Genomic DNA, 13,861 nt, shown 5'->3' with positions numbered 1-13,861 from the left:
TGGGCAATCTGCCATGATAAAGCTTTTGATACCCCCTACTGCACTTTGATAACGGGAAGCACCTCTCCACTGGCAAATTAGAGTTTGGCATAGCCAACAAGACTGGGACCACTTTATAACATCGATATATCAATAGGCAGAGAAAACAGATTGCTAATAACAATAATACCTGAGAAAACACTGGCAAGACTTTTTGTTCAGTAATTACATTGATGCTGTACCCCATCACTTCTCCTCTTGCTTCATTATCCCGTGGCTTTTCCCAAGACACGTTGAGAGAATATGGTGAAAGAGGGAATACTGATGGAGGTGGCATGAATACAGGAGCTAAAATACAAATAAATGTGCTAATTTATCATAAAATAAATGAACAACATGTGTCAGGCAAGTTTTCCCACTATATTTGTAAAATACCATCTGTTAAACTTGATAAAATGGCTGTTTGCATCCAATTCCTAAATAAGCAGATTGTAGAAATTAATTTTCTGGTCTAAAAGGAATTTTCATATGGTTTTCAGTGCTCAGTTTTAAAGTAAATGTATCCCACCTATAGACAAAGTATGGGATCTATTATTTTTATGATGCACTAACCACCACTTAAAATCTGAAGCACAATACAGTTTTCACATAATAGCAAAGTAGATGGATTTTTAAAAGACAGTCTTCCTGGGACCTAGGAAAAACCTGATTAGAGCAAAGATTGTTGAACACTTAAACATCGTCAAAGTAAATTTAATTGCTGAGCAGGTTTGAAATTAACATCTCTCTCTTGTATTAGAATAGCTGATATAACGGGGATGTTTAATTACATGACATGTGACTTCTATCCTATCTAGGCACTGTAAAATGGCTATATTTTGAGATTTACCATTTACAAATCTGTCCGCGGAAAATCCTGCTGGATGCTTTGAAGTTAATGGCCCAATCCACAAACCAATTAAAGCAAAGTCCTTGGCTTTAAGCCATCTACTTGGATGGAAGTCCCATCTGGGAAAAATCAGAGGGGCTTATATCCAAGTGAAATATGTTTCAGATGAGTTGCCTAATTTGTTGATTTGAGTGAGACTATGAATGTGATCCTAAACACAAGTTTAATGGAATTGTGTAGGATTGGCTCCCAGGAAAGTCTGTTTGAGACAGATGTAGTCATTAGCTTAAATCTAGTTGGGTTGAATAAGCTATATCACTTTTATACAACAATGTTGGAGATTTTCTTCAGAGATTTCTTATCTGCTTAGAAGATAAAACTAATGTGACCTCATTGGCAAAAAAAAATGATGAACACATATAACACTTCCAGAAAACACAGCATTTTTATGAGATCTTTTTAAAATTATCTTTAACTGGATAGAACCAGAAGCACACAAAAACAAAATCAACATACATCATCATTATATATAATTCTCAACATGGCCCCATCTTTGAATACTCGAACTCAGAGATTGGGGCCATGGACAAGACAAGAGAACTTTTCACAAACCCAAGAAAACCCCCAGATTTGCTGAAAAATCTTAAATCTTTTTTTTAATTGGGGGTTAACCCCCCAAAAAATAATAGAAGCTGCAGCTGTAGCTTTAAGGAACAAACACCCTCAATGGCAACTGCTAGGCAATCATCGCAGTACTGCTAGCCATCAAGGCTTGTTTTTTTGTCAGTAAAGACAAGAGGAGGGGGCAGGGCCCTTTCAAGGTTTATTTTGGCCTTTGAGGGAGGATTCATTGGGGTCAGGCCCACCAGCAACCACCAGGTTCTTCAATGGCTTGCCTCTTTTCTCCAAGGTTGGGGACAGAGGGTGGCGATAGGAGAACAGCAGTCCCAGAGGCACCCACTTGAGTGTGGTGTGCCTCAGGGGGTGGTGCTTTCCTCGATGTTGTTCAACATGCGCCCCCTCACCCAGATTGCCAGGAGTTATGGGCTGGGTTGTCATCAATATGCAGATGACACCCAGCTCTATCTGATGTTGGGTGGCCGGTTGGGCTCTGACCCAGAAGATCTGAACCAGGCGCTACAGGCCGTGGCTGGGTGGCTCAGGCTGAGCCGGCTGAAACTAAACCCAGCGAAGACAGAGGTCCTGTGCCTGAGTCGACGTGGTTTGGGATTGGGGATCCCTTTCCCGACCTTCGATGGGGCGCCGTTGGTGCCAGTGCCGGAGGTTCGGAGTTTGGGAGTGCTCCTGGATCCCTCCTTAACTATGGAGGCCCAGGTGGCAGCCACTGCCAGATCTGCATTTTACCATCTTAGGCAGGCTTGGCAGCTGGTTCCCTTCCTTGACCGCGGTGACCTGGCTACAGTGATCCATGTGACGGTCACCCCAAGGCTAGACTACTATAATGCTCTCTACATGGGGCTGCCTTTGTCGCAGATCCGGAAGCTGCAGCTAGTGCAGAATGCGGCAGCCAGGCTGTTGATGGGTCTCCCCAAGTGGGAGCACATTCAGCCTGGGCTGAAAGCGCTGCACTGGCTGCCAATAGCGTACCGGATCCACTTCAAAGTGCTGGTTCTTACCTTTAAAGCCCTATATGGCCAGGGTCCAACCTACCTGAGGGACTGCCTTTCCCCACATATACCCCCAAGAGCACTTCGGTCGGGGACACAACACTGCCTGCTGATTCCAGGCCCCCAGGAGGCAAAGCTTGCTGTAACCAGGGCCCTGCAGGACCTTATGCAGTTCCGCAGGGCCGGCAAGACAGAGCTCTTCCACCAGGCTTTTATATAGGGGCCGCCACTTCTACTACTACCACCACTGAAACAACGGGGTTGGGAGCGGTCCCCGGAAGAACTGCCATAAATTTGCATGGCACTGATGCTGCTGGACTGGCTTGGACCATCGACAGGACAATTTCACCCTAAGGAAATGATCAATACTATCTTCAGAGACCATCTTGTTTATATGGAGTACTTTATTTGTTTTGTCGTGATTTAATAGTTTTTGCTGTTTTACATTGTTTTTATGTATGGGCTTGTGCCCCTGTGTAAGCCGCCCTGAGCCCATTCGCGGGGAGGGCGGGGTAAAAATGCCATAAATAAATAAATAAATAATTGTTTTCAGTCACATTGCTTTCTGTGGGACACTTGAAAAGCTGGATCAGGCTATGAGTTGCCATTCAACAGACATAGATGTTACAAAGCTCACCGTGCCACAGAAAGCAGCAATCCTCATCTTTTCCCTTATAAAACAGTTATAAACCATGTGATAGGATCTCATTTTTCCCTTCCTTCTCTGGAAACTTAATCAGCTGCTGCTTACATGGGCAGGAAAGTTAGTAAAACACCATCAAATATCATATTTTGTAATAGGGGAAAGACACAGGGCTGCCACTTTTGAAGAAGAGGAAGAGATTGCTGCTTGTGGTGACAACCATGTGTGCTCTGTAATGTTATCCTTCTGCAAGGAGACCATGCTGCTACCAAATTATTTTAAGTTAGGATAATTGCAGAACTGTCTTCTTTCATATTTTACATCAGATTCTGGTGCCCCTTCCCCCACTGATTCTTTAAGCAAAACTCATTCCACTTCAATAAATACATTAGGAGCAGGAAACCAGCCAGGGAGGCATTGGGGCCCTTGGATGACCAAGGGGTAAAAAGAGTACTGAAGAATGATAGGGAAATGGCTGAGAAGCTAAATGCATTTTTTTGCCTCTGTCTTCACTGTGGAAGATGAGAAGTGCTTGCCCACTCCAGAACCGCTGAGTTCAGGAGGGGTGTTGAAAGACCTGAGCCAGATTGAGGTGACGAGAGAGGAGGTCCTAAAACTGATAGACACCTTAAAAACTTATAAATCACCAGGCCCAGATGGCATACATCCGAGAGTTCTGAAAGAACTCAAATGTGAACTTGTGGATCTCCTGACAAAAATATGTAATCTTTCCTTAAAATCTGCCTCCATTCCTAAGAACTGGAAGGTAGCTAATGTCACTCCCATCTTTAAAAAGGGTTCCAGAGGAGATCCGGGAAATTACAGGCCAGTCAGTCTGACGTCAATACGGGGTAAATTGGTGGAAACCATTATTAAGGAAAGAATTAGTAGGCACATAGATGAACAAAACCTATTGAGGCAGACTCAGCATGGGTTCTGTAAGGGAAGATCTTGTCTCACTAACCTGTTAGTGTTCTTTGAGGGGGTGAACAAACATGTGGACAAGGGGGATCCAATAGATATTGTTTACCTTGACTTCCAGAAAGCTTTTGATAAAGTTCCTCATCAAAGGCTCCTAAGTAAGCTCAAAAATCATGGGATAAAAGGACAAGTCCTTTTATGGATCAAAAACTGGCTAATTAATAGAAAACAGAGAGTGAGTATAAATGGGCAATTTTCCCAGTGGAGGGTGGTAAGCAGTGGGGTACCGCAGGGATCAGTACTTGGTCCACTGCTTTTTAACTTGTTCATTAATGATTTGGAGTTGGGAGTAAGCAGTGAAGTGGCTAAATTTGCGGATGACACGAAGTTGTTCAGGGTGGTGAAAACCAGTGAGGATTGTGAGGCACTCCAAAGGGATCTGTCAAGGATGGGCAAGGGGGCGTCAACATGGCAAATGGGGTTCAATGTGGCCAAGTGCAAGGTGATGCACATTGGAGCCAAAAATCCTAAATATAAATACACATTGATGGGGTCTGAACTGGCAGAGACAGATCAAGAGAGAGATCTTGGAGTTGTAGTAGATAACTCACTGAAAATGTCGAGACAGTGTGTGACTGCAATAAAGAAGGCCAATGCTATGCTGGGGATTATTAGGAAGGGTATTGAAAACAGATCAGCCAATATCATAATGCCCCTATATAAATCAATGGTGAGACCTCATTTGGAATACTGTGTGCAGTTCTGGTCACCACACCTTAAAAAGGATATTATAGCTTTGGAAAAAGTGCAGAAAAGGGCAACTCGAATGATAAAAGGACAATACAAGAACTCGTGGGCACGCCATGAAACTGCTGAGCGGTCGGGTTAGAACGGATAAAAGGAAGTCCTTCTTCACCCAAAGAGTGATTCATACATGGAATTCACTGCCACAGGAGGTGGTGGAAGCTACAAGCATGGACGGCTTCAAAAGGGAATTAGATATGCATATGGAGCAGAGGTCCATCAGTGGCTATTAGCCACAAGGTATAGATAGGGGCTGTCATTGCCAGAGATACTAACTTGCAGGATCATCTCAGATAAGTGTCTGTAAGTTTAGTCAGAATCAGTACGTCTAAGACCTAAGTAAATGGGAAACAGCTGGTTAAGGCAGCAATCCCTAATTAGTCTAGGACGGGGATTGGGGAATCAAGGAATAAAATTCAGTCCTAGAGGCAGGATTCATAGATTAATGATGGAGGAATGAAGGAAGATTCATGAACTTGCCGAATACACGCATCTACGCATTCCAAGCAAGCCAGGAGACTGAGGCGACAGCTTGACGAATGCCAGGAGTGCTGCACGTGGCCTTGAAGAAGCTAAGAGCCACTGCAAGGATCTTCTTGAACTGTTCACCGTGAGGTATAGTCCGAGGGCAGGCTGCTTAGAAGACCGAAAGTGTCTGCAAGCAAGCATGCTTTGGCAGAGCGAATTCTGAAGCAAGTAGCCGAGCCAAACGAGGTGGAGTTCCAGGGAGAAAGGAACAGCAAACCATTTGTTTAGGATAGCTAGCATAGTTAGGGTTTAGGATTTGTCTATTGTCTATTTTATGTGTAAACTCCCCCTGTTTGTTTTAACCTCTTCAATTAAACCTTTATGTTTTATAAGCTGGGAGTCTGAACGAATCTCTGGGCAGTAGAAACTGTTTATGTGCCCTCCTCGCCTCTCCTAAGCTGAGCCTGATAGCCTTGGGAAACAAAGGGGACTCAGGATATCTGAGCACGCTACCTAATTAACCTTGAGTCCCTGGCATACACTGAGGTTCTGAGTTGGAGGGCCTACATAGCTCAGAAAATATAGGAGCAAGTATATGATAGGGGCTCTGGGGCAAGTGATGCTCTGTCTTCTTGGTGCTTGGGGGGGCCAACAGTGGGAGGGCTTCTAATGTCCTGGCCCCACTGGTGGACCTCCTGGTGGCACCTGGTATTTTTGGCCACTGTGTGACAGAGTGTTGGACTAGATGGGCCTTTGGCCTGATCCAACATTGGTGTCTTCTTATGTTCTTATGTATTTCCATGGATATTTCATTTGTGTGTTGCATCTTGTCCCCCACATACCTATTCCTCTTGTACCTGCCAAGCATGGACAGTGTGTGTGTGTGTGTGTGTGAGGTTTGTTATTGCTGTTCTGTTTTTTTACAATGCACAAGGGAGGTATACAACTATCCTCCCCCTTTATCTCAGCTCAGTCCATTGCTTGAGGCACCTACCTCTATTCCAAGCCTGTTGCTGGTGTTGGGTCTAGCATGGGAGAAAAGAGTCTGGAGTGACCACCTATATGGAGGTAAGGCATTGGATAGAGATGGGGAAGATTCACCACAGCTTTCCATTGTACTCTTTTTAGCATTAAAGTGAACTCCAGCTTTGAATGATTGCCCCCTCCCACCTTGTTTGGCATTATATTGCAGCTGTAACTTTTTAAAGAGTTGCTATTGAATTAGAATGAATTGTATTAATTAATTGAATTATGACTAGAAAGAAAATGAATTCTCTATACTGCAACAGTAAAAAATAAGAAAAAATAAGGAGCAAGTGTTACACACATTTTCCAAGATAAAAACCTAACTTTTGAAAATGACTTTACAAGACCTATTACCTGCCTCTGCAGTCCTCTGTGATGTCCATCTTGAAAATGTGCTACCTGCCATATTGACTGACAGAACACGGAACTCGTACTCTGTGAATGGCTCCAAACCTGTAATTTTGGTGTTAGTTGGAGGTGGTGTCAAAGCATTCTCATTGGCAGATTCTGTCACTGGATGAAGACTGTACCATCCACTGGCTTGGAAAACACGACTGTCAGGGGGCACAAAGCTACCATTTGATTGTAGTACTCCTTTCATGTACAGTTCATACCTAGTAATTATACCTAAAAACAACAATGACTGGTTAACCGAAGGAATATATTACTCTGAATGTATCTGAAATCCTACTACTCCACTAATACAAGAAACCATGCCCAGTGATGGTACTATGTAAGTGTACTTGGTCACCCTGGGAGATGATTTGCATCAGGAGATGGATAAAGGGAGTACAACTCTGTCGATCCTCCTCTCATCAACTTTCGATACCATCAATCACGGTAACCTTCTGGACTGCTTCTCTGGACTGGGATCGAAAGGCATCATTCTGCGGCAGTTCTAGACCTACCTGGAGAGTAGGTTTTAGAAGGTGGTGCTGGGGGACTGCTGTTCAGCCCCTTGGACTTTGGGGCCCCACAAGGCTCCATTTGTCCTGCATTTCCTTAAACATCTAAATGAAACCACTGGGAGAGGTCAATTGGAGATTTGGGATGACACTCAGCTCTATCTTACACTTCCAGCTGATCCTAGGGAGGCTGTAAAAACCCTGAACCAGTGCTTGGAGGCAGTTTTGGGGAGGATGTATACTAATAAACTGAACTTTAATCCTGACAAGATGGAACTGCTACTGGTGGGTACAAGGTCGGACACAGAATTTAAGGTGTCACCCATTCTGGATGGGGTTGCACTTCCCTAGGTCCTTAGTCTGGGGGCGCTCTTGGACCCAGACCTACTGCTGGATAAGCAGGTGGAAGCTGTGGCCAAGAATGCCTTTTAGCAGTTTTGACTGGTTAGCCAGCTGCAGCCTTTCCTGGAAAGAAAAGATCTGGCCACAGTGGTACATGCCTGGATACATCCAGATTACTGCAATGCACTCTACATGGGGCTGTCCTTGAAAAGTGTTTGGAAACTTCAACTGGTACAGAACACTGCAGCCAGGTTGTTGAATAGAGTGCATCATAGGAGTGGGTCACAGGGATCATATCACTCTCATCTGGACCCATCTACAGTGGTTCCAATTGGTTTCTGGGCAAAATTCAAGGTGCTGGTTTTGACCTTCAAAACCGTATGTGGTTGGGGACCAATATACCTAAAGGACCATCTGATCCCTTATGAACATGTCCGACCCCCTCCTCCCTCCAAACCTCAATGCTAGATATGCCATCTTGTACTTAAACTGTTTTTAAATATTCATGTTTGAATGTTAATATTGAATTTTTATAGTTCTAATTGGTTTTATAATGTAATTGGTATTAAAATGTATTGAATTTCTGTTGTAAACTGCCCTGAGCCCTGCATAAGAGGGGAGGGGCAGTCAAGAAATCAAATGAAATAATAAACAAACAAACAAACCATTACGGGTCATCTTCAGAGGTCCTGTTTCAAGTGCCTCCCAGCTTATGATATCAGGCAGATGGCAACCCAGGAAGAGACCTTCTAGGTCATGGCACCAAAACCCTGGAACTCTCTCCCCGGGAAGATTCATCTGTCCCCTTCTGCTGCTATTTTCCACAAGCGGATAAAAACTTTTTTATTTCAGTTGGCATTCCCTCAATGATCCTTCCTTCCTAACCAATGTTTTTATGTTTGTATGCATTTTAACTGTTTTCTATGTATTTTAAAAATTGTTTTAATATGTATTATAATGGCTTTATAATGTAATTTTATCATGTATATTTTGTGATGGACCTGGTGTCATCCATAGCGGCTAGGACTCTCCCAATATGTAACAGCCCCCACTCACCGGGCTGGGCATACACTTGATCTTCACAGCGGGGGTCACAGTGGACCAGATTACTGCTATGGCAGTGCCATGGTCGGACCACCATGCCCTGAAGGTCCGAGTGAATGCTTCACCCCAACCCTGTTTGGGTGGCGGGCATATTTTAACTCGCTCGTGGAGCCAAATGGACCCTATGCAGCTTCAGATGGCATTGTGGGATCCGATGGCCCCAGTGGCTAGTTGGATGAGCTTGTTGAGGATTGGCATAGCTGACTCTTAGCAGCCATTGATGAGATTGCTCCCTGATGCCATCTGCACCATCACTCTAGGCTGGCTCCCTGGCTTACCCAGGGGCTGAGGCTGCTTAGATGACTAGAGATACAGTGGTGGCATGCCCATGATGAAACTACAAGAGCATCCTATAGGACATTTATAACATCCTATGAGATGGCAGTCAAAGCCAGTTAGAGAGTGTAGTATGCGGTCACAATTGCATCTACAAGCTCAGACCCAGCCCAATTATTTAGAATGATTCAGTCCACGACTACTCTGCCACAAGGCAGACCAAATTCTAGGGAATTGGACATTGGCTGTGAGGCCTTTGCGAGCTATTTTGCAGATAAAGTCTTGTCACTCCACCATGACCTCCCTGCCACAGTTGAGACAGTGAGTGAACTCAAGGCTCCATGCATGTCTTCTAGTCAGGTTTTGGATTATTTCATTCCACTCATCCTAGAGGAAGTTGACAAATTACTTTCTGTACGCCCTACCATCTGCAGTCTTGACTTGTGCCCATCGTGGCTAATTAAAGCTGGTCATGATGGGCTTCGAAGTGCCTAAAGGGAGTCTGTTCCTTCGGGCACTTAAGGAAGTGGTGGTACGCCCCCTCCTAAAAAAAAATCTCTGGATCTGGCTGAATTGGCTAATTATTGGCCGGTTTCCAATTTGCATTATCTGGGCAAACTAACTGAGAGGGCGGTGGCAACTCAGTTGCAGAGTTTTATGGATGACACTTCCACATTAGATCCAGTCCGGCTTCTGCCCAGGCCATGAGACAGTGACAGCACTGGTTGCCCTCACAGACAACCTCTGGATGCATCTGGATCAGGGCAGTTCGGCGGTGCTGCTGTTGCTAGACCTGTCAGGAGCATTCGACATGGTTGATCATCAGCTACTGATCCACCACCTCACTGACACTGGGGCCCAGGGGTCCACCTTGCAATGGCTTTCCTTTTTCATTCAGGGTTGGGGACAAAGGGTGGCACTAGGGGAGCAGCTGTCCCGAAGGCACCTGCTGATTTGAGGAGTGCCCCAAGGGGCGGTACTTTCCCTGATGCTATTTAACATATATATATGCACCCCTTGTCCAGATTGCCTGGAGGCATGGGCTGGGTTGTCACCAGAATGCAGATGACACCCAGCTCTATCTGATGTTGGGCAGCCAGTCTGACTCTAGACAAGAAGATCTAGACCTGGCAGTACAAGCTATGGCTGGTTGGCTTAGACTGAGCCAACTGAAATTGAATCTGATGAAGACAGGTCCTGAGCCTAAGCCAAGGCAGCCCGGGGTTAGGGATCCCACTCCCAACCTTTGACGGGGTGCCATTGGTGCCAGCACTGGCAGTTAGGAGCTCGGGGATGCTCTTGGATGCCTCCCTAACTATGGAAGCCCAAGTAGCAGCCACTGCTAAGTCAGCCTGCACTAAAAGCACTGCCCTGGCTGCCTATAGCATACTGAATTTGCTTCTAGGTGCTGGTTCTTACCTTTAAAGCACTTTATGCTCAGGGATCTACATGTTCCCCAGAGAGCACTGTGTTCAGGGTCTCAAAATTGTCTGGCTCTCCTGGGTCCCAAAGATGCCAGGCTGGCTATGACCAGGGCCAGAGGCTTTTCGGTGGTGGCTCCACACTGGTGGAACAAACTCCCAGAGGATATTAGGGCCCTGTGGAATCTGCTACAGTTCCATGGGGCCTGCAATACAGAGCTTTTTCACCAGGCATTCGACCAAGGAGCTGCGCCATAGGGTATCACCATCAGCTGCCTGGGCTTCACCAGCATGAATGGACCAAGAAGATAGTCCTACTGCCATTGCTGATTGTACTCCATCAGGATTGATCTGCTACTAAGATTATGTTTCGCCATCATCATACAACCTTGATACTAGCACTTTATGGCTGCGGTCACACGTAACAGAAGCCACACAAGTGAGACAGAAAACAGCCGGAGTTTCCGGGCGCGATCTCACCAGCACATCTGGGAAGCGTAGCACTCCCGTGGCTCAACCGAGGCTTCCAGCCGAAACTGCGTGGCAAAAAACTAGTACCTTGGAGGTACTAGTTTCCGGAAACTGCGGGGCAAGGGCGGGCGTCTGATCGCGTTTCCGGTGGCATCCGGCGCCAGCCCATGTCCCCTTGCAAATAAGGTGTTTTTGTTTTGTCCATGTCTCTGTGGATGCGCATGTGCACCCAACGGAGCATGCGCATTTGTCATGTACACAAAAATAAAAAACAGTTTGCCGCGGCGCGCGCTTCTTCGTTGCGCGCCGGCTTGTCCTGTGATCGGCACCTCTCCCTTGCCATGGAACCTCCATGGAACCTCCACAGTACCTCCACAGGAGGTCTGATCACGTAACTGCGCAGTAGTTTGCCCCAGGGCAAACAGCCACGCTTCTCCTCTGCAGTTTCCTGCCCGTGTGACCGGGGCCTATGATTGTTTTAAATGCTTTGTTTTTAGCTGTTTTAATTTTTATGAAAGCTGCCCTGAGCCTTCCTTGGTGAGAAGGGCGGGGAATAAATCAAATAAATAAATACATAGTTAGCTGCCTTGGTGACCCTTGTAATGGCAGAACGGCAGAATGTAAATTTTGTAAATAAATATGAATAATAATAAATAAAAATGTATGCATGTGCTATCAAATCAGAACCAACTTATGGCAACCCTAGCACAGGTCTTTCAACGCAAGTGAGAAGCAGAGGTGGTTTGCCATTGCCTTCCTCTGAAGCCTCCTTGGTGGTATCGCCTCCAAGCACCAACCCTGATTAGCTTTCAATATCTGATGAGATTGGGCTGTACCATGCCACCTTCCCACTATGTAAATACAAGTACACACCTCCCCCATGCTTCAGCTGGGCTCTGTGAGAGGAGATAAGCATTATGCCCAATGCAGTAATCTTTTCTTCCTCTTCAGCAATTCCTTTCCTTTCCAGTACCCAACATTATCTGGTTCTCTGTGCTGAAAGCAATGGATGGCATGTTGTGAAGAAACACACTCTAAAAAGCCAGCTCTAGAGTGGGATTACTTTGTGCTAATGCTGATCTCTTCCCACACATTCAGCTGTGTCTACATTATAGGGTTGCCACGTCCCTACCTGCTGCCAGTGGGCAGACAAAGCCTCTTAGTCGGAATCTTCTGGTGTACGCATAGTGCATGTGTCACAATGACATCACCCGGAAGTGATGTCATCACGCTAGGCACATTGCTAGGGGGACTCTCTAGCATTTGGCCAAAAACTGTATGGTACCAGGCTAAGTGCTAGAGCGTCCCCCCGCCAATGTGCCCTGCACGATCCTGGCACTTTGGGGGCAGGGTTCCCCCACCGGCCAGATCCAGGCTGGTGGACTGGGGGGCCCTAAAGTGGGCAAACCCCCCCCCGGGGGGGAAATAGCAAGCCTACTACATTACTGTGTTCAGTAATAATAGTGTGAATCTATACAAAAGCCCACAAAGCATTTCAGGTTTTCAGACAAAATCTTACAGACTTCAAATCCTACCATTTGGTTTCTTGGGTGGAGACCATTCTACAAATAATTCTGTAGAACTGGTGCTTTCTATGACTGGAGGTAGTTGGTCCTCTGGAGCGGCCTGTGCAGTAATTATTGCCACTGGCTGGCTCAGCAAACATCCCCCACTTGTACAGGCTTGAACATGGAAATTGTATTTTGTAAATGGATCCAAATTTGAAACAGTTGCAGAGGTTTCTAAGCCTTCATACTGACCACAAGGTCGAAGATCTATTGAAACACATGTCAAGATATATTTCTCTATAGGACCAGAGTCATTTGATAAGGCTGTCCAGTTGAACGAAACAGAGTACGGCCCAACAGGAGGGACTAAGCTTAAACACAAGTTTCCCACAGGTATTCCAGGCTCTGTCCTGTAAGTCAAAGCTGCACTTCTTGTAGATCCGTGGACATTGCTGGTCTCGAGGTAATATAAATAAAATTAGGGAAACAAAGTGCTCTCAGTGAAGACTTGCGTGCCTGTAATGGATGCATAAAAAGTTAGAACCCAATTGTCAAATACTGAGAAACTCCATATTTAAAATTCTTATTTCTCCTAAATTCATTTTCAAAAACTGTGATACCCTGTATTTCAAAAGATGAATTGCATGTTATATACTACACTAGATCAGTAATTTGGAGTAGTTGAAAAGTCTTTATTGTAAAACTGAGAAATATTTTACCATCAGCCATCCCCATGTGCAACGGCACATAAGCATTAGTGGAACTACAGAATATAAAAGGTGCAGATCCAGGTTTTTCAGTTCCATGAGTTCTACTGATCTAAGTTTCCTTCTAGATACGAGGAAAAAATGGCTTTTTAAAAATCATAGATCTATCGGTCTCATTTGTGTCTGCTGGTGGCTCAAATTTATGTTAACAGAAGGGACAGAACAGATCTGAGTTTTCAGATAAGACATTAAACATTCTATGTAAAAGTCCAGGGATGTTCTTCTGCAGACTCCTACTGAAATCAATGGGAATTGCAAAGAGCTCGGAATGGCATAGATGGTTTTCCCCACCACAACATTCTGTGGTGCAGGGTGGTTCAGATTATGAGCTTCATGTGGGGATTTGGACCAGGTTTTCCTGGTCATAGTTCAAGACTCTTACAGCTACTCTCTACTGGCTGTTCAAAAATTATTTTTATCTAGATATCTTCACAAATGTTCATTGTCTGAAATGAAACCAATCCAATGTTCCTTTATTTCCAGATTTTATACAGAATGTAGTTCCTTCAGATCATTTACATCTTTTCCCTCCTGTTCCGGGTTATTAATGTGTACTTATACATGGATAAAACACTACCAAAAAACACAACCATGATGAGCTTGTATGCCATTTTTTACTGTGCAGTGTTTTAACATGGACAGTCTTAGTGATTTGGGGGCTCTGGGCAAAAGTCAAGGATGGGGTACTCACATCCCTTTTATTAACTAT

General features: G+C 45.0%; 1 protein-coding gene across 1 annotated transcript in view; it reads right to left on the bottom strand.

Moving 5' to 3' along the window:
• Window positions 1-13,861, bottom strand: part of USH2A (Usher syndrome 2A (autosomal recessive, mild)) — a gene marked incomplete at its 5' end in the record, with an annotated part of 716,575 nt that overhangs the window by 648,957 nt on the left and 53,757 nt on the right. Inside the window, 3 exon segments of the mRNA XM_015424093.1 lie at window positions 170-327; window positions 6,713-6,985; window positions 12,413-12,901. Of these exon segments, the coding sequence (XP_015279579.1) occupies window positions 170-327; window positions 6,713-6,985; window positions 12,413-12,901 (920 nt within the window).

The sequence above is a fragment of the Gekko japonicus genome, unplaced genomic scaffold (assembly GCF_001447785.1).
Source record: "Gekko japonicus isolate JY-2015 unplaced genomic scaffold, Gekko_japonicus_V1.1 scaffold810, whole genome shotgun sequence".
Taxonomy (NCBI): domain Eukaryota; kingdom Metazoa; phylum Chordata; class Lepidosauria; order Squamata; family Gekkonidae; genus Gekko; species Gekko japonicus.
Note: the sequence above shows the minus strand (reverse complement) of the source record. Positions and strands in the feature narration are given on the sequence as shown.